Source organism: Enhydra lutris, unplaced genomic scaffold (assembly GCF_002288905.1).
Source record: "Enhydra lutris kenyoni isolate GAN:26980312 unplaced genomic scaffold, ASM228890v2 scaffoldscaffold50, whole genome shotgun sequence".
NCBI lineage: Eukaryota > Metazoa > Chordata > Mammalia > Carnivora > Mustelidae > Enhydra > Enhydra lutris.
Window position 1 is genome coordinate 14,372,663 of NW_019154134.1, and position 23,846 is coordinate 14,396,508.

A 23,846-nucleotide genomic window follows, 5' to 3' on the forward strand; every position below is an offset into this window, starting at 1 on the left:
CCTCTGCACAATTCTTACTAGCTTTCTGCCTGTATATTTTTGTTGTTGCTATTGTAAAAGAGACTTTTTTCCTTTTCTGGTTTCAAGGGCTTTTGGTGATACTTTGGAGAAGTTAGTTTATTGTCTTAGAGTACTTAGAGACTGATGAATCACAGACCTGTACCCCTGAAACAAATAATACATTACATGTTAATAAAAAATAAATTTAAAACATTAAAAATAAATAAATAAAACATAAAATGGTGAAGTCACTTTGGAAAAAAGGAGGGTCCTCAAGTTTGGACAAGGCAGATTCTAAGCTTGCTTGTGAGATTGGGGAAATTCTGGTGTGTCCCAAATTAATTAGAGTACTTTTTTTCTTTGAAGATGAGAAGGACACCAGTGTAGGCAGGTCTGAGGAGGAAGATTGGATAGGTGAGTCCCTTCCCATTCATTGACTGGCAACCTCACATCATTTCTGATGCAGGGTCCCCACATCAGTATCCCAACACTTAGTCTATTCAGGGAGGGGCTATATGCTTCATAACAGGATCTGCAGGCCATCTAAAATCAGCACGTCAAGGAAAGGAAAAGGCCATGGTTAACAAGCATTATGTGGAGTGGGGGTTGTCAAGGTGACAGAAGAGGAATACCTCAGACAGGAACATCATGCTTTTGTTTGAGGGAACATGTCGTATTTTCTTGAATTGACTTTCTGACCGAAGCCTTCAAACCAAGTATGTCACTTCCCTATTGTGGACTGACACTGAAGGATCCTACTGTAGGCAGTCCTACTACGGACCCAGTATCCATGTTTGGAGCTCCTAACCCATGGTTATATAGTAAATGTGAGTGTCTCAGGTATTGATTGCAAAGGGAGCCAGGGTCAGTATGACCTCCTCCCCAACTGCGAAATCACTCAGTGCCATCGCTCCTCCCCATTCAGATGCACCAAACCCCCAGCAAGAGTGACTCCCTTGTTTCACTCTTTGCTTCCATTCAAGCTCCATCTCCCTTTTGATGCCCCTACCCCTATACCCCCTACTTTCGGGCCTTTACCTAGCAGAACATGCTGATGAGCAGATATACTGGTAAACTGTATTGGAAAAAAGAAAAGAAAATTTTACCTTGTGCATAGAAGTCCTTAACTAAATAAGGAAATGACATTTAAGCTAATCCAGGACTTAAAGCATGGAGGAGGCCTATGATTTTTCACCGGGGATGTTTTGGCTGTCTCAATAATTGGGGGATGATACTGGCATCTAGTCAGTGGGAGCAGTGATGACAGTTATCCTAGTGTTTTGGGGCCAGTCCTACACAGTTGAGAATTTTTCTGTGTTCCGTCTGACATTCTCGTGTCCTGCTGGGCTTTATCCAGGACATGCAGCTCATCCGAAAGAATATCACACTTCTCTTTTTATCTACTCTATAATTGGTCTTCGTCTATTATCCCTATTCCCATTAAGAGCATTTTACACTTCCTCTTATTCTCTACCAGTAAGTCCAGTCTGTTAATTCTTATGCTAATAGTGGTTTTGTTCTTGTGTCCATCCATGCCTCCACTCTTTTATTTTTTTGTTTGTCTTGTACAGAATAGTCACTGAGCCTGAAATCCAGACTCATTCTTTTTATCAGTAAGAGTATCTGACTGTGTCATGATATTTTCTAGTGCAGTCATTCTCAAGCTTTAATATGTGGAAATAAATATTTTTATTATAAAGAAATATCAAAGTAAGCATATTTAGAGCAGTGCTTTTCAAACAATGAAAGTGCACAAAGTATCTTAAAATCTTCAGGGCCTCAAAGGCAATGCTAACTTTGCACCTGTGTAAGAGGGGCAAGAAAGTGCCATTTGCAAAGGATCTTAACTCTCTGATGAAACTCATTTTGTACCCATGTGAAGCACCCATCTGGTACCACCTTTACAATTTTTACTGTATCCATGTGCCACCTGAATTACTTTTTTCTTAAGAATTTTCTTCATATCACCATTTTTTTCTTAAATACTGACATTAGCCTCATTCTTAGCAATATATTTGTGAATTTATCTGATCTAGTTTATACATTTCTTCTACACATTAAATAGGTAACTTTGACATTTTTAAACATTTTCATTCAGTATTACCCTGATCATTTCACATATTGCTAGTGCTTTGCAAACCAAGTCTTAAAAATGACTGACTTTTACTTGAGGGGGTTAATCTCCAGGAAAAAAACTAACAATAGGAGCACTTAAACAGTCCTTGGGGATTGGAAGTGGGGGTAGAAATAAGGAGTGGAACACATGATTGTTTTGTTTTGTTTTTGCCCTTCTATACCATTGGATATTTAACATAGACGTGTGTGACAGTTTTTAAAAGTGATAAACCAGACTGTAGCATTGAATGTGATGCAATGGACAGGGAAGAGAGAACCCAATTTCTTTACACACAGATGACAGAATTATGGATTCTTAGAAGCCAGGAATGGATGCTGTGATAGTCTTTTGAGGATCCAGTATTATATCTGTATCCATAGGACTTCAAAAGCCATTTTCTGAATCTTGAAATATAACTTTACATACAAAAGAATAAAAGTATGCATCATCACAGTATAAAGTACTTAACATTTCATCTTAATCATAGTTAGAGCTCAGTAAATGTGATGGTTAAACTGAGCTTAATTTACTAGATCTCCTCCTCCCCTTATTATTCCTCTAGCAGAGAGTAAACTACTTATTCTTGGGTGATGAAACATTGACTAAAATGATTCTTGAGTGGTCCAAAGTCATTAAAGAACCTCAGTAAGTACAAAGTGAACACACTGCTTGAGGTGAAAGCTTGGATAAATGCTCTAACTTGAAAAAGTCTTACAATATTAACAGAGTTCTCCTGGGACTGAAGGGTTAAAAAGGGTAACAGTGCATTTACTATTCTGGAACAAAAATTATATTATGAGTATAAAGTACTGTAATAGAAATAATAAATGGAATTATCAGATTAAAGTGGATAAATCTTGGGGCGCCTGGGTGGCTCAGTGGGTTAAAGCCTCTGCCTTCGGCTTGGGTCAAGATCTCAGGGTCCTGGGATCGAGCCCCGCCTTGGGCTCTCTGCTCAGCGGGGAGCCTGCTTCCTCTTCTCTCTCTCTGCCTGCCTCTCTGCCTACTTGTAATCTCTGTCTGTCAAATAAATAGACAAAATCTTTAAAAAAAAAAAAAGTGGATAAATCTTTAACTATGGCTTGCCTAGCTAATAAAATAGGAAGTCCTAAATACAAACATGAGTTCAGCATAAATTATGTAATTATCATGATTCACAGGCTGTAACACCCATAACTCAATTTTGACACTGTCAAATACACATTTCTTGGTTTGTTTTTGTCTCTGTTATATCTGCCTTTGTCATTAGGATGCATATTTAACTGAATAATGGGACTTCCTAAGCCAGATTTTAGCTTTGAATGATTTACTAGTAAAGAATGTGAAAATAAAGTTTAAATTTATTATCATAGGATGTACAGATAGTCATCAATACTGAGTGGGATATTCCTGACTGGCCTCTCTTTTCCCAGCATGCAGAACTCTTCTGAACCCCATATTCTATAGGGTGTGTACTTACCAGTAGACCTGAGGGTGAGAAACTGCTAGGTCGAAAGAGTTGGTTTTAAGACCTACATTACTGCATTAAGGAGGGTATTTGGTGTAATGAGCACCGAGTAGTCTATGCAACTGAAGAATCACTAAATCCTACCCCTGAAACTAATAATATAGTATATGTTAACTAAATTGAATTTAAATATAGAATTTTCTTTAAAAAATTTATATGACTGGTATTTCTGTGATTCAAACTAGCCATATTCTATTGAATGCAGGCTGTAATAGCAGATTTAACTCTTTCCCTGACTTGTGTTGTTCTCCTTAAATGTGAGCATTTCTTCTCTATGTCCTTATGCTTTCTGTGGCTCATATAGAGTTCGGATATTTTCTAGAATTTAAAATAAGTATCCTCCTGCCTTTTCACAGATTGCTCTGTGTTTACTTCAACTGAATATTTTCTTTTTGGCTCATAAGCAAATCTCTGAAAAGTTGAGAATTTGATTCCGTATTTTTTAAACTCCCTCAAAATCAGTAGCATTAGATTCAGTAAATGCTCGACCACCACATATAGAATGAAATAGAGATTATGAAGTAGGAAAAAGTACTCAAGAGGTTTTTCCTTTTCGTCATTCATCCCGAGCCGTTATTGCACTCAAGTTGCTCTTTCACACATCTAGAATACATTTTTCTCCTTTTCTGTCTGTTTATTTCCATCTTTTACTCTTCAGTCTTCTTGAGGACAGGGACTGTGTCTCACTCTTGGCTGTGTCTGGCATAGCAGAGGACATAGGAGATACCCAGTAGGTCTGTTTTCTATGTGTAGACACATCAAAGTTGTATCAAATGTGAATTTGGGGGAATTAGGTTTGCTTGAGTTAAAATTACAGTGTTGACTCCACTTTTCCTTCTCTCTTAGAGCGATCTGAATTGATTATCAAAATACTACAACAATAATTTTTCATATTCTTGCCATTGTACTCAAATTAATGTTTAACTACTGTTTTCTTTTGCTTTATTCTAGAACTGAACAATGCCACAAAAAGATTCTTTCCTAAAGAATATTTGAAAATAAAACAAAGCTTTCAGAAATCCAGCTCTGCAAAATGGCCACTACCAAGCTGTAGAAAAGCATTCCATCTTTTTGGAGGTAAGGAAACTAATGCAAAAAAGTTCAGTAACTTTGTCAAAGGTCTCTTTTTGAAGCCATTTTTTACTAAAATGTTAGTGGAAATGTGTTTCTGCATTGATCAGTTTTAAGGAAGAATTTTGCTAAGTATCTTCTGGGTGAAAGCTTCAATATGTATATGAAGAAAATAGAAACTATATATTAAGAGCAAAATTTGAGAAAAACAAATGATTAAATTTACTTTGCCTTGCTGTCAATAATGTTTAATATGTGGATAATGAATTCATTGCAAAAGTATCAGATTTGACAAAAGTTGTATTTGACCAAAGCACTAGTGTTCCTTATAAGGATCCTGAATAATTCATTATCATAGGTAAGTTTATTTAATTTTATATTTTACAATTGTCTCACAAATTTAAAACAAGTAGAAAATAGCAGTGTCTTGGTGTACTGCGTGTTGCAGAGATATTACAGTGGAATAGGAATACCAGTTTCTGGGTTCAGGTCTGACTAGTGGAATGACTTCAGAGTTGTCATAGGAACCCATTCTTCTGTTTCTTTTTTCCCATATGTAAAATGGGAGCATGTATATATGTGCAATCTAATTAATATAGTTGTAAGGATCAAATGAGCTAATGTGCAATAACATCCTAAATTATCAAAATAAGGTCAAGGCAATCTCTAATACCTTTTTGACCTTTGAGAATTTCTTTCTGTAGAATGATAATCATACAATATGGACATAATATGTAATTTCTCCTTTTATAAAACCATGGTCAGTGCATGAACTACTGTGCAGTTTTAGCATTTACAACTTGTGATATTATGGAGTCTAGAAAGCTGCAGGTATGGAGAACTCTGATCTTCAAGGAGCCAGGATGCGGGGGAGCTTCTACAGAAGACCTAAAAAATCAGTACCACGATGACATGAAACCAAAAGGAGATAGAAATGGGGCCTGTATGGTTGAGGCAAAAAATAAATTGATTTATGAAATCCCTGAGGCATGAAGAAAGTAGTTTAAGGACAGATATAACTTTATACAGTGGTTTGAACCAAGAAAATAGTTTAAAGACATTTATAAACATGTACTATTTTATAAAGTAATAACTAACTGTAGAGACTCATCCCCAGATTTGGTATAGATACACTTAAGCATAATATGAAAGCAAATGTAAGAAAATCAGTCTTGTTTGAAAGATTTTGTACCAAAGAAAACTTAAAATATGAATTAGATACTTTAAAAGATTCCTTTGTATCCTATCATCTACTGTACACCCAAATTTTAAAAAAGAATGGTGCACCTCTCAGATAACCAAACAATTTCCTTCACCTTTTTGTATCCCAAGATACTGAAACTATCAAATAAATACTTGGTTCTTTGTGATTTCATATTTGTCTTCCCCATATGATTCCACAGAACTTGTTACAAGCTTTTCCTAAATGTACTGATTTATCATCACCTTTGTCTATCACATTTGGTATTTTCAGTCCTTTAGATTTTCCAGTCTGATAGGTATAAAAGTGGTATCTCATTGGGTTTTTAATTTCAATTTCCTAATAACTAATGTGGAATAATCATAGCTTTATATGAATATTGACTATTGCATTTTTTCATCTGTGAAATCCCTACATAAATTTTGTCCATTTTCTTATTGGTTGCATTTTTCTTATTGATGTTTGAGAGTTTTAAAATATTTCCAGGTGACTCCTTTTTCTCCTAATTATATGAATGAATAGCCACTACCGTCTCCCAGTTGTGGTTTGTTTGTTGTCTTTCTGGAATCTTTTGATAAATTGTGGTTTTGCATTTGTTTCACCATCTTTCTGGTCTGTATTACCTGCCTCATGAAATTCTTCTCTATCCCCAGTGTCATTAAGATATCTTCCTGTGTCTTTTTCAAATAGTCTAAAGGTACTTGGAATTGATCGTGTTGTTGTTTCCTAAGTTTTGTGAGGGTTGTTTATTTTTCTATATTGTAGGTAAGGATCCAATTAATTTGGGCTTTCTTCCTATTTCATTTTTTTCAGTTACCATTTATTGAAAATAATTCATCATTTCTCCACTGATGCATACTAGTCTGTCATATTTTATATTCCAATGTATATGGGCTTATTTCTGAGGTCTTTATTGGGTTCCTTTCATCTGTTTGTCTAATTCTTTTCCCAAACCATAATTTTTAATTAAGTTTTTAATTAAATATTTAAAATAATTTCAAAAATTAAAAATATTTTTAAGTGAAATACAGTGTTATATTAGTTGCAGGTGTACAACATATTGATTTGACAATTTTGCTCTAACAGAGTATTTTGGTTGTAGGATTTTTTTTCCTTCAGCACTTTAAATATATCATGCCATTTTCCTCTGGCTTGAACAGTTTCTGCTAAAAAATCAGATATTAGCCTTACGGGGGTTCCCTCGTATGTAACTATTTTCTCTTACTGCTTATATGTTTTCATTTTGTTTTAAAGATTTTATTTATTTATTTGACAGAGAGATCACAAGTAGGCAGAGAGGCAGGCAGAGAGAGAGGAGGAAGCAGGCTCCCCACTGAGCAGAGAGCCCAATGCGGGGCTCGATCCCAGGACCCTGAAATCACGACCTGAGCCGAAGGCAGAGGCTCAACCCACTGAGCCACCCAGGCAACCCATTTTCATTTTTTTATTAACATATAATGTATTATTTGTTTCAGGGGTACAGGTCTGTGATTCATCAGTCTTACACTATTCACAGCACTCACCTTAGCACATCAATGTCCAGCACCCAACAACCCCATCCTTCCCACCCCTCTCCACTCCAACAACCCTCAATTTGTTTCCTCATATGAAGAGTCTCTTATGGTTTGTCTCCCTGTCTCGTTTCATCTTGTTACATTTTTCCCTCACTTCCCCCATGATCCTCTGTCTTGTTTCTCAAATTCCTCATATCAGTGAGGTCATATGATAATTGTCTTTCTCTGACTTATTTCACTTAGCTTAATACCCTCTAGTTCCATCCATGTCATTGCAAATGGCAAGATTTTAGGGGCTTCAAATATATATTTGGAGGCTTTTTTGATGGCTGCATAATACTCATGTATATGTGTGTGTGTGTGTGTGCGCGCACGCGCACATGTGTGCGTATCACATGTCTTCTTCATCCATTCCTCTGCTGGTGGACATCTAGGCTCTTTCCATAGTTTGGCTATTGTGGACATTGCTGTGGACATTCGGGTGCACATGCTCCTTCGGATCACTACATTTGTATATTTGTATCTTTGGGGTAAAGACACAGTAGTGCAATTGCTGGGTCATAAGGTAGCTCTATTTTCAACTTCTTAAGGAACTTCAATACTGTTTTCCAGAGTGGCTGTACCAGCTTGCATTCCCACCAGCAATGTAGGAGGGTCCGCTTTCTCTGCATCCTTGCCAACACCTGTCATTTCCTGACTGGTTAATTTTAGCCATTCTGACTGGTGTGAGGTGGTGTCTCAGTGAGGTTTTGATTTGTATTTCCCTGATGCCGAGTGATGTTGAGCACTTTTTCATGTGTCTGTTGGCCATTTGGATGTCTTCTTTGCAGAAATGTCTGTTCATGTCTTCTGCCCATTTCTTGACAGGATTATTTGTTCTTTGGGTTTGAGTTTGATAAGTTCTTTATAGATTTTGGGTACTGACCCTTTACCTAATATTTCATTTGCAAATATTTTCTCCCATTCTGTCAGTTGTATTTTGGTTTTGTTGACTGTTTCCTTTGCTGTGCAGAAGCTTTTTATCTTGATGAAGTCCCAATAGTTCATTTTTGCCCTTGCTTGCCTTTAGTGATGTATCTAGGAAGAAGTTGCTGTACGTGAGGTCACAGAGCTTGCTGCCTGTGTTCTCCTTGAGGATTTGGATGGATTCCTGTCTCACACTGAGGTCTTTGATCCGTTTTGAGTCTATTTTTGTGTATGGTGTAAGAAAATGGTCCAATTTCATTTTTCTGCATATAGCTGTTCAATTTTCCCCACACCATTTGTTCGAGAGACTGTCTTTTCTCCATTGGACATGCTTTCCTGCTTTGTCAAAGATGAGTTGACCATACTTGAAGATCCATTTCTGGGCTTTCTATTCTTTCCCATTGATCTATGTGTCTGTTTTTGTGCCACTTCCATACTGTCATGATGAGTACAGCTTTGGGTGTTGAGTTTGATAAGATCTTTATAGATTTTGAATACTAGCCCTTTACCTAATATGTAAGAACTTAAAGTCTGGAATTGTGATGCCACCAGCTTTGGTTATCTTTTTCAACATTCCTCTGGCAATTCAGGGTCTTTTCTAGTTCCATACAAATTTTAGGATTATTTATTCCATTTCTTTGGAAAAAGTTGAGGGATTGCATTAAATGTGTAGATTGCTCTAGGTAGCATAGACATTTTCATATTTGTTCTTCCAATCCATGAGCATGGAATGTTTTTCCATTTCTTTATGGCTTTCTCAATTTCTTTCATGAGTATTCTATAGTTTTCTGAGTACAGATTCTTTGCCTCTTTGGTTAGATTTATTTCTAGGTATCTAACGGTTTTGGGTGCAATTGTAAATGGGATCGACTCCTTAATTTCTCTTTCTTCTGTCTTGTTGCTGGTGTATAGAAATGCAACTGATTTCTGTGCATTGATTTTATATCCTGACACTTTACTGAATTCCTATTTGAGTTCAAGCAGTTTTGGAGTAGAGTCTTTTGGGTTTTCCACATAAAGTATCATATCATCTGCAGACTGAGAGTTTGACTTCTTCTTTGCCAATTTGGATGCCTTCTATTTCTTTTTGTTGTCTGATTGCTGAGGCGAGGACTTCAAGTACTATGTTGAATAGCAGTGGTGATAGTGGACATCCCTGCCATGTTCCTGACTTAGGGGGAAAGCTCTCAGTTTTTCCCATTGAGAATGATACTTGCTGCGGGCTTTTCATAGATGGCTTGTATGATATTGAGGTATGTACTCTCTATGCCTACACTGTGTAGAGTTTTGATCAAGAAAGGATGCTGCTGGGGCGCCTGGGTGGCTCAGTGGGTTAAGCCGCTGCCTTCGGCTCAGGTCATGATCCCAGGTCCTGGGTTCGAGCCCCACATCGGGCTTTCTGCTCAGCAGGGAGCCTGCTTCCTCCTCTCTCTCTGCCTGCCTCTCTGCTTACTTGTGATTTCTCTCTGTAAAAAAAAAAAAAAAAAATTTAAAAAAAAAAAAAAAAAAAAAAAAAGAAAGGATGCTGTACTTTATCAAAGGCTTTTTTCAGCATCTATTGAGAGTATCATATGGTTATTGTTCTTTCTTTTACTAATATGTACTGTATCACATTGATTGATTTGCAGATGTTGAACCAACCTTGCAGCCCAGGGATAAATCCCGCTTGGTCGTGGTAAATAATTCTTTTAATGTACTGTTGGATCCTATTGGCTAGTATTTTGGTGAGAAATTTTGCATCCATGTCATCAGGGATATTGGTCTGTAATTCTCCTTTCTGATGGGCTCTTTCTCTGATTTGGGGATCAAGGTAATGTTGGCCTCATAAAATGAGTTTGGATGTTTTCCTTCTATTCTGTTTTTTGGAACAGTTTCAGGAGAATAGGTATTAATTCTTTTTTAAATTCCCTTGGGAAGCCATCTGGCCTTAGGCTCTTGTTTGTTGGGAGATTTTTGATGACTGCTTCAGTTTCCTTACTGGTTTTGGGTCTGTTCAGGTTTTCTGTTTCTTTCTGGTTCAGTTTTGGTGGTTTATACAACTCTAGGAATGCATCCATTTCTTCCAGATTGTCAAATTTGCTGGCATAGAGTTGCTCATAATATGTTCTTCTAATTGTTTGTATTTCTTTAATGTTTGTTGTGATCTCTCCTGTTTCATTCATGATTCTATTGATTTGGGTCCTTTCTCTTTTCTTTTTGATAAGTCTGGCCAGGGTTTATCAATCTTTTTAATTCTTTCAAAGAACCAGCTCCTAGTTTTGTTGATCTATTCTACTGTTCTTTTGGTTTCTATTTCATTGATTCCTGCTCTGATGTTTATTATTTCTCTTCTCCTGCTGGCTTTAGGCTTCATTGGCTCTTCTGTCTCCCACTCCCTTAGGTGTGGAGTTAGGTTGTGTATTTAAGACCTTTCTTGTTTCTTAAGAAAGGTTTGTGTTGCTATATGCTTTCCTTTTAGGACCGCCTTTGCTGTGTCCCAAAGATTTTGAACTGTTGTGTTTTTCATTTTCATTTGTTTCCATGAATTTTTAAAAATTCTTCTTTAATTTCCTGGTTGACCCATTCATTCTTTAGTAAGATGCTCTTTAGCCTCCATGTATTTCAGTTCTTTCCAACTTTCCTCTTGTGATTGAGTTCTAGTTTCAAAGCATTGTGATCCAAAAAATATGCAGAGAATGATCCCAATATTTTGGTACTAGTTGAGACCCAATTTTTGACCCAGGATATGATCTATTCTGGAGAATGTTCCATGTGCACTAGAGAAGAATGTTATTCTATTGCTTTGGAGTGGAATGTTCAAATATATCTGTGATGCCGATCTGGTCCAGTGTGTCATTTAAAGTCTATTTCCTCATTGATATTTTGCTTAGATGATCTGTCCATTTCAGTGAGGGGGGTGTTAAAGTCCCCTACTATTACTGTATTATTGTCAATGTGTTTCTTTGATTTTGTTATTAATTGGTTTATATAATTGGCTGCTCCCATGTTAGGGGCATAGATATTTAAAATCATTGGCTCGTGTTGGACAGACCCTTTAAGTATGATATAGTGTCCTTTCTCATCTCTTGTTATAGTCTTTGGCTTAAAGTCTAATTTATCTGATATAAGGATTGCCAGCCCAGCTTTCTTTTGATGTCCATTAGCATAGTAAATTGTTTTCCACCTCTTCACTTTAAATCTGGAGGTGTCTTTGGATCTAAAATGAGTTCCTTGTAGACAGCATATTGATGGGTTTTGTTTTTTTATCCATTCTGATACCATGTCTTTTGATTGGGGCATTTAGCCCATTTACATTCAGGGTAACTATTGAAAGGTATGAATTTAGTGCCACTATATTGCCTGTAAGGGGACTGTTACTGTATATGTCTCTGTTCCTCTCTGGTCATTACTTTTAGGCTCTCTCTTTGCTTAGAGGACCCCTTTCAATATTTCCTATAGGGCCGGTTTGGTGTTTGCAAATTCTTTTATTTTTTGTTTGTCCTGGAAGCTTTTTATCTCTCCTTCTATTTTCAATGACAGCCTAGCTGGATAGAGTATTCTTGGCTGCATATTTTTCTCTTTTAGTGCTCTGAATATATCATGCCAGTCCTTTCTGGCCTGCCAGGTCTCTGTGGATAGGTCTGCTGCCAGTCTACCTTTGTAGCTTACAGACTTCTTGTCCTGAGCTGCTTTCAGGATTTACTCTTTGTTCTGGAGACTTGTAAGTTTTACTATTAGATGACAGGGTGTTGACCTATTTTTATTGATTCTGAGGGGATTCTATGTGCCTCCTGGATTTTAATGTCTATTTCCTTCCTCAAATTGGGGAAGTCCTCCACTATAATTTGCTGCAATATACCTTCTTTCTCTCTCTCTTCTTCTTCTTCTGGGACCCCAGTTATTTTAATATTGTTTCATCTTGTGATGAAACATCTTATCTCTTGAATTCTACCCTCGTGATCCAGTAGTTGTTTATCTCTCTCTTTCTCAGCTTCTTTATTCTCCATCATTTGGTCTTCTGTATCACTAATTCTCTCTTCACCCTCATTTACCCTAGCAGTTAAGAGCCTCCATTTTTTATTGCACCTCATTAATAGCCTTTCTGATTTTGATTTGGTTAGATTTTAGTTCTTTTATTTCTCCAGAAAGGGATTCTCTAATATCTTTATAATCGTTATTCTGAACTCTAGTTCCAACATCTTATTAAAGTCCATATTGATTAGGTCCCTGGCAGCTGGTACTGCCTCTTGTTGTTCTTTTTGAGGTAGGTTTTTCCATTTTGTCATTTGTCCAGAGAATAATAGATGAATGAGAGAACCAGACACTAAAAGGGTAATAATGACCCCAGAAAAATATACACTAAACAAATCAGAAGAGACCCAAGATGGGGTATGGGGGGGCGGTGAACAGACGTGTCTATATATATTTTATATTTGTATTATATTTTTATATATCCATATATATATATTTGTGAATATGATCAGGCTGGTGAACAGAGGCACACACTAGATTTGGGGTGTATTTTGGTCTGTTAGAAGAAACTGCCTCGCAAAATTCTAAAGAAAGAAAAACATATATATACAAAATTAAGGATATATATGATGAAGGGATGGAATATGACTGTAAAGATGAAGATTTTAAAAGATTTTTAAAAAAGAATTGATAAGAAGTTGGTTGAAAAAAGAAAGAAAAACATTTAAGAAAAAAAAAAAAGGGATGTGATCAGGTGGGAGATTAGAACAAAGCCATACACTAGATTTAGAGTATATTTTGGTCTGTTAGAAGAAACTGTATCCCAGAACTTTTAAGAAAGAAAAACTGATATATATACAAAAAATAAGGTTAAATACAATGAGAGAGAATATGATTGTAAAAATGAAAATTTAAAAAGATTTTAAAAAAGGAATTGATAAGATGTTGGTTGAAAGGTAAGGAAGAAAAATTCAAAAAATTAGAAAAAAAATAAAGAAAATTTTAAAAATTAACTTTGAAAGACTAAAAAATCATGGCGGGAAACTCATGAATTCTATGTGCTGTATTCCCCCAGCACTAGAGTTTTGCAGTTCTTATTGATCGGTAAACTTGGTCTTGCTGGATGTTCTTGCTGATCTTCTGGGGAGGGGCCTGTTGCAGTGATTCTCAAGTGTCTTTCCCTCAGGTGGAGCTGCATGGTCCTTGCCAGGGGCCAGGCTGAGTAATCTGCTTGGGTTTGCTCTAAGTAGATTTTGTTCCCTGAAAGCTTTCTATACAGCTTTGAAGGATGAGAATGAGAATGGCGACCTCCCCATCTCTGGCCCTGGAGGAGCTGAGTGCTCAGGGCCCCCACTCCTCAGTGTGCCCTCAGAGAAAAGCAGTCAGTCACTCCTGTCTCCCTGGTCTCCAGCCCCAATCTCTGCTCAACTGGCCTGTGATGGAGCATTTCTATCTCTGGCACACAGCTCCATTTGGAGCCTCTAAACCCACATATTCCTGCAATGTGCTCTTGTGCTACTCCTCCCAGTAGAGGAAGTGGGGGGTCCTGCCCGGATCTGCCACTTGTGGAATCCCTCTCAAAGAGTAGTGACCCAACTATGCCTCAGATCATGGTTTATGGCAACCCCAAGCTGAGAGCTCACTCCTTGGCTCTGTCCTTGCAGCAGGCTTCCCCTCTCCAATACCTAGGAGCTTTGCTACTCTCAGAGCTCTGCTACCCCTGAGGGTCCTGAGACCACACTATCCCAGTGAAGATTCCACCCCTTGCTAAGCCACTGGAGCAACATCCCTCCATGGAGCAGACTTCTAAAAGTTCTGATTTTGTGCTATGCTGTTCTCTCACTTGCCAGTAGCCAGCCAACAGAGGCTCCCTCCTGCCATGGTCTATCTTTCCATATATCGCCCTGGATTCACTTCTCTGCATGTCCCACCTTCCAGAAAGTGGTTGCTTTTTCACTCATAGAATTGTTACTATTCTTCTCTTCTATCTCCTGTTGAGTTTGTTGGTGTTCATAATGATCCGATAACTATCTAGCTGAATTCCTGGGACCAGATGAAATTTAGTTCCTCTTCTCCTCCGCCATCTTCCTCCCAGCCCTCACTGCCTTTTTTTTTTTTTAAAGATTTATTTATTTATTTATTTATTAGAGAGAGAGAGAAAGAAGACATGAGTGGGGGGGAGGGGCAGATGGAGATACTCTTCAAGCAGACTCCCTTCTGAGCACAGAACCATACAGGGGCTCAATTCCACAACCCATGAGATCAAGATCTGAGCAGAAACCAAGAGTTGAATGTTTAATTGACTGAACCACCCAGGCACACCTTTCATATTGCTTTTAAAACTCTCTCTTTAGCATTACTTTTTGTCACTTTTATTATTAACGTGACTTGGTGTAGACCTTATGGGTTCATTTTGCTAGGGACTCTCTCTGTGCTTTCTAGACCAGGATATTGGTTAGAGACGTTTTTGGTTATTTTTTCTTTAGATAAGTTTTATAACCCTGTTTCTCTCTCTCTCTTCTCCTTCTGGGATCCCTATAATGCAAATGTTATTACTCTTGATAATGTCAGTTTCCTTAACCTGTTCTCATTTTTTTATTAATCTTTTTTCTGCTGTTCAGCTTCATTGCTGTCTAGTACCTGTCTTCCAGATTGCTGATCCATTCTTTGGCATCTTTTTTTTTTTTTCTTTAAATTTGAAATATACTTTCTCATTACTATCAAGTTTATTTGAAGAATATTAGTTGTTTGGGTTTTTTTATTATGCTATGTTAGTAACCATACAGTATTTCATTAGTTTTTGATGTAGTGCTCCATGATTCATTGTTTGCATATAACACCCAGTGCTCATTGAAATATGTGCCCTTCTTAATACCCATCACTAGGCTAATCCAACCCCCCACCCCCGCCCCTCTGAAACCCTCAGTTTTTTTCCCAGAGTCCATAGTCTCTCATGTTTTGTCTCCCCCTTTGATTTCCCCCCTTCATTTCCCCCTTCCTTCTCCTAAAGTCCTCCATGCTATTCCTTATGTTCCACATATAAGTGAAACCATATGATAATTGTCTTTCTCCGCTTCACTTATTTCACTTAGTGTAATCCCCTCAAGTTCCATCCATGTTGACAAAAATGGTGGGTATTCATCCTTTCTGATGGCTGAGTAATATTCCATTGTATATATGGACCACCTCGTCTTTATCCATTTGTCTGTTGAAGGGCATCTCTCCTTCTTCCACAATTTGGCTCTTCCAGACATTGGTGCTATGAACATCGGGGTGCATATGCCCCTTCTCTTAACTATGCCTGTATTTTTGCATAGTGCAATTGTAGTGCAATTGCTGGGTCATAGGGTAGCTCTATTTTTAACTTTTTGAGGAACCTCCATACTGTTATCCAAAGTGGCTGTACCCAACTTGCATTCCCACCAACAGTGTAAGAGGGTTCCCCTTTCTCCACATCCTCTCCCACATTTGTCATTTTCTGCCTTGTTAATTTTTGCCATTCTAACTGGTATAAGGTGGTATCTCAGTGGGTTTTGATTTGAATTTCCCTGTTGGCTAATGATGTTGAATATTTTTTCATATGTCTGTTAGCCATTCATATGTCTTCCTTGGATAAGTGTCTGTTCATGTCTTCTGCCCATTTTTTGACTTGATTATTTGTTTTTTGGGCTTGAATTTGAGAGCTTCTTTATAGATCAGTAGAACAGAATAGAGAGCCCAGATATGGACCCTCAACTCTATGGTCAAGTAATCTTCAACAAAGCAGGAAAAACTATCCAATGGAGAAAAGACAGTCTCTTCAGTAAATTGTGCTGGGAAAATTGGACAGCTATATTCAGAATAATGAAACTTGACCATTCTCTTACACCATACAAAGATAAACTCTAAATGGATGAAAGACCTCAGTGTGAGACAGGAATCCATCACAATCGTAGAGGAAAATGTAGGCAGTAACCTCTTCGACATCAGCCACAGCAACTGCTTTTAAGACATGTCTCCAAAGGCAAGGGAGATGAAAGTGAAAATGAACTTTTGAAACTTAATCAAGATAAAAAGCTTTTGTACAGCTAAGGAAATAGTCAATAAAACAAAGAGGCAACCCACAGAATGGGAGAAGATATTTGCAAATAACATTACAGATAAAGGGCTGGTATCCAAGATCTATAAAGAACTTTTCTGCATCATCTAATCTGCTGTTGATGTCCTCTATCATGCATTTTATTTCAGCTTTATTTAAGCTTTGCATGGTCTTTTTAATATTTCCTGTCTCTTTGTAGATCTTCTCCCTGATTTCATTCACTTGTTTCTCAGTTTCCAATGAGTATCTTTATGACCATTTTTTATTGTTTTATTTTAACTCCATTGTAGTTAACATAGTGTCTTATTAGTTTCAGGTACACAATATAGTGATTCAATAATTCTGTGGTCACCCAGTGCTCACCTTGACAAGTGCCCTCCTTAATCCCCATCATCTCTTTCATGCATCCCCCACCTAGCTCTCTCTAGTAACCATCAGTTTGTTCTCTATAGTTAAGAGTGTGTATCTTGGTTTCTTTTTCTTTCCCTTTGCTCATTTGTTTTCTAAATTCCACATATGAGTGAAATTATATGATACTTGCCTTTCTCTAACTTAGCATTATACTCTGTAGCTCTCTAGCTCTATCCATGTTCTTGTAAATGGCAAGATTTTATTCTTTTAATGGCTGAATAATATTCCATGATATATACATGTATGTATATACAATAATGTGTATATATATATTACATATATATACATATATCATGTATATATGATATATATATCTCACATCTTCTTTATCCATTCATCTATCAATGGACACTTAGGCTGCTTCCATATCTAGGCTGTTGTAAATAATGCTGCTATAAACATCAAGGTGCATATAACCCTTTGAATTAGTGTTTTTCTATTTTGGGTGTAAATACCCAGTAGTACAATTACTGGGTTGTAGGGGAGTCCCATTTTTAACTTTTGAAGGAAACTCCATACTGTTTTCCACAATGGCTGCACCAGTTTGCATTCCCACCAACAGTGCAAGAGGGTTCCTTTTTCCGCCCATGCTTGCCAATATTTTTTTCTTATGTTGATTTTAGCCATTCTGACAGTTATGAAGTGATAATTCATTGTAGTTTCGATTTGCATTTCCCTGATGATGAGTGATGCTGAGCATCTTTTCTTGTGTCTTCTGGCCACTTGTATGTCTTTGGAGAAATATCTGTTAATGTATGACTATTATTATTAATTCTTTATCAGAAATGCTGCTTATCTCTGTTTCATTTAGCTCTTTTACTGTGATTTTGTCTTGTTCTTTCATTTGGGACTTATTCCTTTGCCTCCTTTTTTCTAACTCTCTGTGTTTATTTCTGTGTATTAGGTAGTTTAGCTATATCTCATGATATTGAAAGTAGTGGCCTAGTTTAGAAGAGGTCCTGTGATGCCCTATAGTTCAATTACCCCTGGTCACCAGAGCCAGCTGCTCCAGGGGTGTCTCTTGTGTGGGCTGCATGTGCCCTCCTGTTGTGTCTGAGACATGATTGTCTTAAGCCCAGCCAGCTGCAATGACCATCTTCACTTGCTGTCAGCACACGGGGCAGGGTTTGCTCCCTCAGTCTTTGAAAGGCCCTTCTGCTATATTGGAGCTTATTGGTGGGTGGGACAGCACTCAGCCTACTTGTCTAGAGTTAACCTTTCTACCATAGTTGCAAGCATACTGAAGGGCAGGGCTGTTCCCTGTGCAGCTTGCTAAGAGGCCCAACTGCAGGAACTACAGACATACTGGTGTCTGGGATTATCTCCCTTTTCCCAGGATGGGATTCATTTTGGAGGGGTACCATTCCAGCAAGGGCCACCTACAGGAATTGTTAGGGCTGGAGCCACTTTAGGGGAATGCCTGCTAAGGCACGTGAGTCAGAAGGGACAGGTTGGCAGGGAAATGCTAGGGCAGGACACACAGTACCAGCAAGGTCGATAGTGTTACTACTGACTCTGGCTGTCTAGGCCAGGGAAGAGGAAGAGAAATGGTACTCACCAGTACTTTTGGTGGAAAAATCCACAGATCCCTGCCCCTCGGAAACACATTCTTAGAGTAGTCAAAAAAGCTTCTTCATGTATATCCTAGGCACTTTTCAAAGTGCTGCTTCTGTGCTTGTGTCTCAAGGTAAGTTACTTAGTATGCTGGCCCTTTATGTTTGGGGACTCAGTTTCTTATCACCCCATGGCTCTCTGGGAATTAGGCCCGCTGATTTTTAAAGTTCCCAGAGTTAGGCCCTGCTGGCTTTTGAAACCAAATACTATGGGACTCATCTTCTCACTGCAGGTCCCCAGTGCCTAGGGTGCCTGGCATGTAACCTGATCCTCTTGTTTCTCCATGCTTCTGATGGTCCCTCCCATTTGTGATTAGTCATGCAGGAACTTTGGTCCCAACAGTGTCCACTCCTCCTACCTTTCTCTATGTGACTTTCTTTCTAGGATTAGCTGTGGAAGGTCTGGTAGTCCTCAGGTTGTTTTCAAGGTCAGTTGCACTGATGCAGTTGTTATCTCTTCCTGTCCACAGAACAAGAACTCAGGATTCTCTTACTCCATCATCTTTCCAAAACCTCAGTACCATATTGTGTTAATTACTAAAGCTTTATAATAAGTCTTGATGTCCCCTTTCAAACTAATTATGCTGTAAGAGTGCCTTGGTTTTTGGGTTTTTTGTGTTTTTATCCTGGCTCTTTGAATTTTAGAATCATCTTGTCAAGTTCTATGTAAAATTACATTGTTTTGAAATAAAGAGGTCTTATTCAATGTATGAGTCAATTTGGAGAGAACCGACATCTTACAGCAACAATTCTCCCTGTCTACTAACTAGTTTTTAATCTTCTTTTATTTAGATCTTCTAAATCTTTAATGCCTTATAATAAAATTTTATAATTTTCTTTACAAATTGCCTTAGACATCTTTTGTATAGATTTATATCTATATACTTGCTATGTTGTTGTCCTCTTTTCTCCATTTCTGAACCTTGAGTGCAGAGTTGGACGAGTCCTGTTTCTTAATTTATGGCATACCATCATCACTAGTCCACACTCACTGGTTTCCTTTTATCCCCATACTCTATTATGTTTGGTTTATTTAATGTGTATCTTTTTGTTACTATTCTTATATAGTATTTGTTATTTTCTGTGCATATATTTTAATTTACAGAAATATATATTGCACTCTCTTTTTTAAAAAATTTTATTTATTTATTTATTTATTTATTTATTTAACAGAGAGAAAGAGTGTACAAGCAGGGAGAGCAGGAGAAGGGAGTAGGAGGCTCCCTGCTAAGCAGGAAGCCTAATGCAAGGTTTCATCCTAGGACCCTAGGATCATGACCTGAGCTGAAGGCTTAACCAACTGAGCCACCCCATTTCTTACTTTTTTGCCTAGCACCAAGCTTTTAGATCCATCCAGGCTGCTATGTGCACCTCTAATCTGTGGGTTCTAATTAATTAATGCTCTACTTTGATATGCATCTACCACATTTTATCTATGTATTCACTGACTGGAATGCAGGATGTCTTCCAGTCCCTGACACCATACATAACACTAATGAATATCTTAATGTGAACCACGTGAATATATATTTAGTGTGTAGACTTAAGAGCAATGTCTACATCATAGAATATGCATACACCTAACTTGACTAAATTAGTGCCAGCAGTTCTCCCAAAAGACTGATGTAGGTACCTATTAACAGTTCTTGAAGGTTGGGAAGAATTAGAATTTTGGAAATTGACATGTGTTAGAGAATAAGACTTAGGAACCTCCATTATTTTAATTTGCATATATCTGATCTTTAACAGGTTGAGATTCTTTCAAATGCTTATTAGTCTTTTGGATGCTTATTTTTTAAATCCTTTACTCATTTTTCTAAAAGGGTTTTTGCCTTTATCATTCTTTCCACATTTCTTATATAGTCTCTGTATTAATCCCTGACCAACTTTAGACATTACAGATTTCTTATCCCACTTTATCATCTGTATATTGTTTATGTTGTCCTTCATTGAAAGAGATCCTTAACTTTGATGTAATTAAATCCACCTTACTTTTGCCCTACTATGTTTTGAAGTTTTAAGAAATTCCCAAATCCAAAAATTTCCTCTTAGATTTTTTTTTTATATTAACTTCATAGTTTTACCTTCTCATTTAGGTCTTTATCTAGAATCTCTCTCTTAAGTTACAGAAGTTTCTATCTTTCTTTAAATAATAGCCTACTCTTCTGAATATTTATTATGCAGTGATGCTAGGTTTTAAAAAATATTCTATAATTATTGTTGTATGGACATGTAATTGTGTGGGATAGTGGTCTCATATTTAGCAACTTTAATAAATTATATTCACTCTAATTATAGAGTTTGGAGAGCTTTCAGTGAAGACCATCATATCTATCTTATCTGAAATTAAGACAGTTTTATATCTTTCAGTGTAATATACTTTTTTCTATTTTATCTTACCATACTTTCTGAGCGAGGGCTTCTATTTGATTTTGAATTGGAAAAGTGATAGCATACCTGATATTAAAATATACACTTAATATTTACCATTGAGTAGACTGTTGCTCTGTGTTTTCAGTGGATACTCTATATCAGGTTTTAAGAAAGTTACCATCTGTTCCCAATTTGCTAATAATTTTTTCTTGAATAGATTTTTAATTTTGTGATTTTTTTTCAGCATTTCTTGAGATCTTAATAGTTCTACTTCATGAATCTGTTAATGTACTGAATTGCATTAATAGGTTGTAATAGATTTTCTCATGTGAAACTACTGTTATATTCCTGAGATAAACTCAATTTGATCATTTTTGTGCCCTGCTAGATTTGGTTTGCTAATATTTTGAGACATATATACATATGTCTCAAAATATATGTATATATGAGTAAAATTGCCTCCATTTCCTTTTTTAGAATATATTTGTTTTATCAATTTCTTCTTGAGTTGGTTTATATATCTTTTTGCTAGAAATTTGTCCATTTTTTTTGTTTTCAAATTTGTTAACAAAAAGTTGTTTATATCTTTTAATCTATCCCATATCTAAAGTTATGTTTCTTTGTATTCTTATTATTTACTCATACTCTGGGTGGTTTGTTTTTTTTTTTTTTTTTTCTGATCTTGCTAGATACTTCTCAATTTTATTCTTTTTAATCAAAAAATAAAAACAAAATTTTTAAACAAAAAACATAAACAAAATTTTGAAATTGACTCTATTATATCTTTACTTTCCACTTCATTAATTTCTGTGCTTTATTAAATCCTTATTGCTACACTCCTTGGGTTTATTCTATCCTTTTTATGCCATATTAACGTGGCTTTTTAGGTCATTAATTTTTATCCTTTTTACTTATTAAAAATTAATAGTTAAGGTCATAAATTTCCTTCTTGGCAATCCTATACGTTACATGTAGTATTTTTCTTCATTTCTTAATATTTTTATAAGAAATAAACCACATTTAGGGCACCTGGGTGGCTCAGCTCTGCCTTTGGCTCAGGTCATGATCCCAGAGTCCTGGGATCGAGCCCCGCATCGGGCTCTCTGCTCAGTGGGGAGCCTGTTTCCCCTCCTCTCTCTCTGCCTGCCTCTCTGCCTACTTGTGATCTCTCTCTGTCAAATAAATAAATAAAATCTTAAAAAGACAAAAAAGGGGGGGGGCACCTGGGTGGCTCAGTGGGTTAAAGCCTCTGCCTTCGGCTCAGGTCATGATCCCAGGATCCTGGGATCAAGCCCCACATCGGGCTCTCTGCTCAGCAGGGAGCCTGCTTCCTCCTCTCTCTCTGCCTGCCTCTCTGCCTACTTGGTGATTTCTGTCTGTCAAATAAATAAATAAAATCTTTAAAAAAAAATAAACCACATTTAATAAGATATTGATTGAATTATCTTCCTAAAAGATAATACAGTTGCAGGAAATGAGGTCATATTTGAAAATTGGGGTCTGTGATTCCCATAGTTTTACTACCATACTCAACATACCATGCCACCTTTGCCATGTTAATTGTTTTCCTAAGAAAATATTCTTTACAGCCTAGTTTTCTGTGGTTGGTAGGAGGAAGTAAGGTGAGAAAGGGGATGTTGTATGAAACAGAATGGACATTCCCATAGCTGCCTTTGGATCCACAAAATTAGTGTTCTACAGAAACAAAACATTTTAACATAGTTTTAGATTTCCAAATCAATAAAGTTTATATAAACTCTTAGAGAATTCATTTAGCCATATAGCTCACTCACACTAGAATAGACCTATTTCTTTTACTAAGTAGTATCTTGGAAATATTGAAGAGTCAAGCAGACATGTTTTCTCTTTCTTTTCAAATTCTTTTTAAATTCTAGTTAATATATATAGTGTAATACTGGTTTCAGAAGTAGAATTTAGTGATTCATTACTTATACACAACACCCAGTGTTCATCCTAACAAGTACCCTCCTTAATACTCATCACCCATATAGCCCATTCCCCTTCCCTCTTCCCTCCATTAACCCTCAGTTTGTTCTCTGTCATTGAGTCTCTTAGGATTGGCTTCCCTCCCTCTTCTTTGTGTTCCAATGGGTTCATCTGTTTTGTTTCTTAAATTCCACATACGAGTGAAATCATATGGTATTTGTCTTTCTCTGATTAACTTACTTTGCTTAGCATAATCCCCTCTAGCTCCATTCACATCACTACAAATGGCAAGATTTCATTCTTTATGATGGCTGAGTAATATTTTACTTTGTGTAAAAATATGTGTGTGTACATGTATATATTTATGTATATGTATCCGTATATTTATATATAAATATACATAAATACATACTACATCTTCCTTATCCATTCATGAGCCAATGGACATTTGGGCTCTTTCCATAGTTTTGGTACTGTTCACAATGCTGCTATAAACATCAGGGTGCATGTCAAATCCATATTTTCGTATACTTCGGATAAATACTAGTAGTGCAATTGTTGAGTCAAAGGGTAGTTCTATTTTTAACTTTTTGAGGAGCCTCCATACTGTTTTCCAGTGGCTATACCAGTCTGCATTCCCAACAACAGTGCAGGAAGGTTCCCCTTTCTCGTCATCCTCGCCAACATCTCTGGATTCCTGTGTTATTGATTTTAGACATTCTGACAGGTGTGAAGTGGTATCTCATTGGGATTTTGATTTGTATTTCCCTGTTGATGAGAGACATTCAGAGTCTTTTCATAATTCTGTTTTCCGTCTGGATGTCTTCTTTGGAAAAGTGTCTATTCATGTCTTCTGCCCATTTCTTAACTGGATCATTTGGTTTTGGGGTGTTGAGTTTGATAAGTTCTTTACAGATTCTGGGTACTAACCCTTTATCAGGTATGTTATTTGCAAATATCTTCTCCCATTCCATAGGCTGTCTTTTAGTTTTGTGGATGTTTCCTTCATTGTGCAGAAACTTTTTAGCTTGGTGAAGACCCGTAGTTGATTTTTGCTTTTGTTTCCCTTGCCTCTGGCAATGTGTCTAGTAAGAAGTT

At 36.9% G+C, this 23,846-nt stretch overlaps 1 protein-coding gene across 1 annotated transcript in view; it reads left to right on the forward strand.

Moving 5' to 3' along the window:
• LOC111156979 (ring finger protein 180) overlaps positions 1-23,846 on the forward strand; it is a 162,051-nt gene that overhangs the window by 110,596 nt on the left and 27,609 nt on the right. Inside the window, 1 exon segment of the mRNA XM_022518162.1 lies at positions 4,575-4,700. Coding sequence (XP_022373870.1) covers positions 4,575-4,700 — 126 coding nt within the window.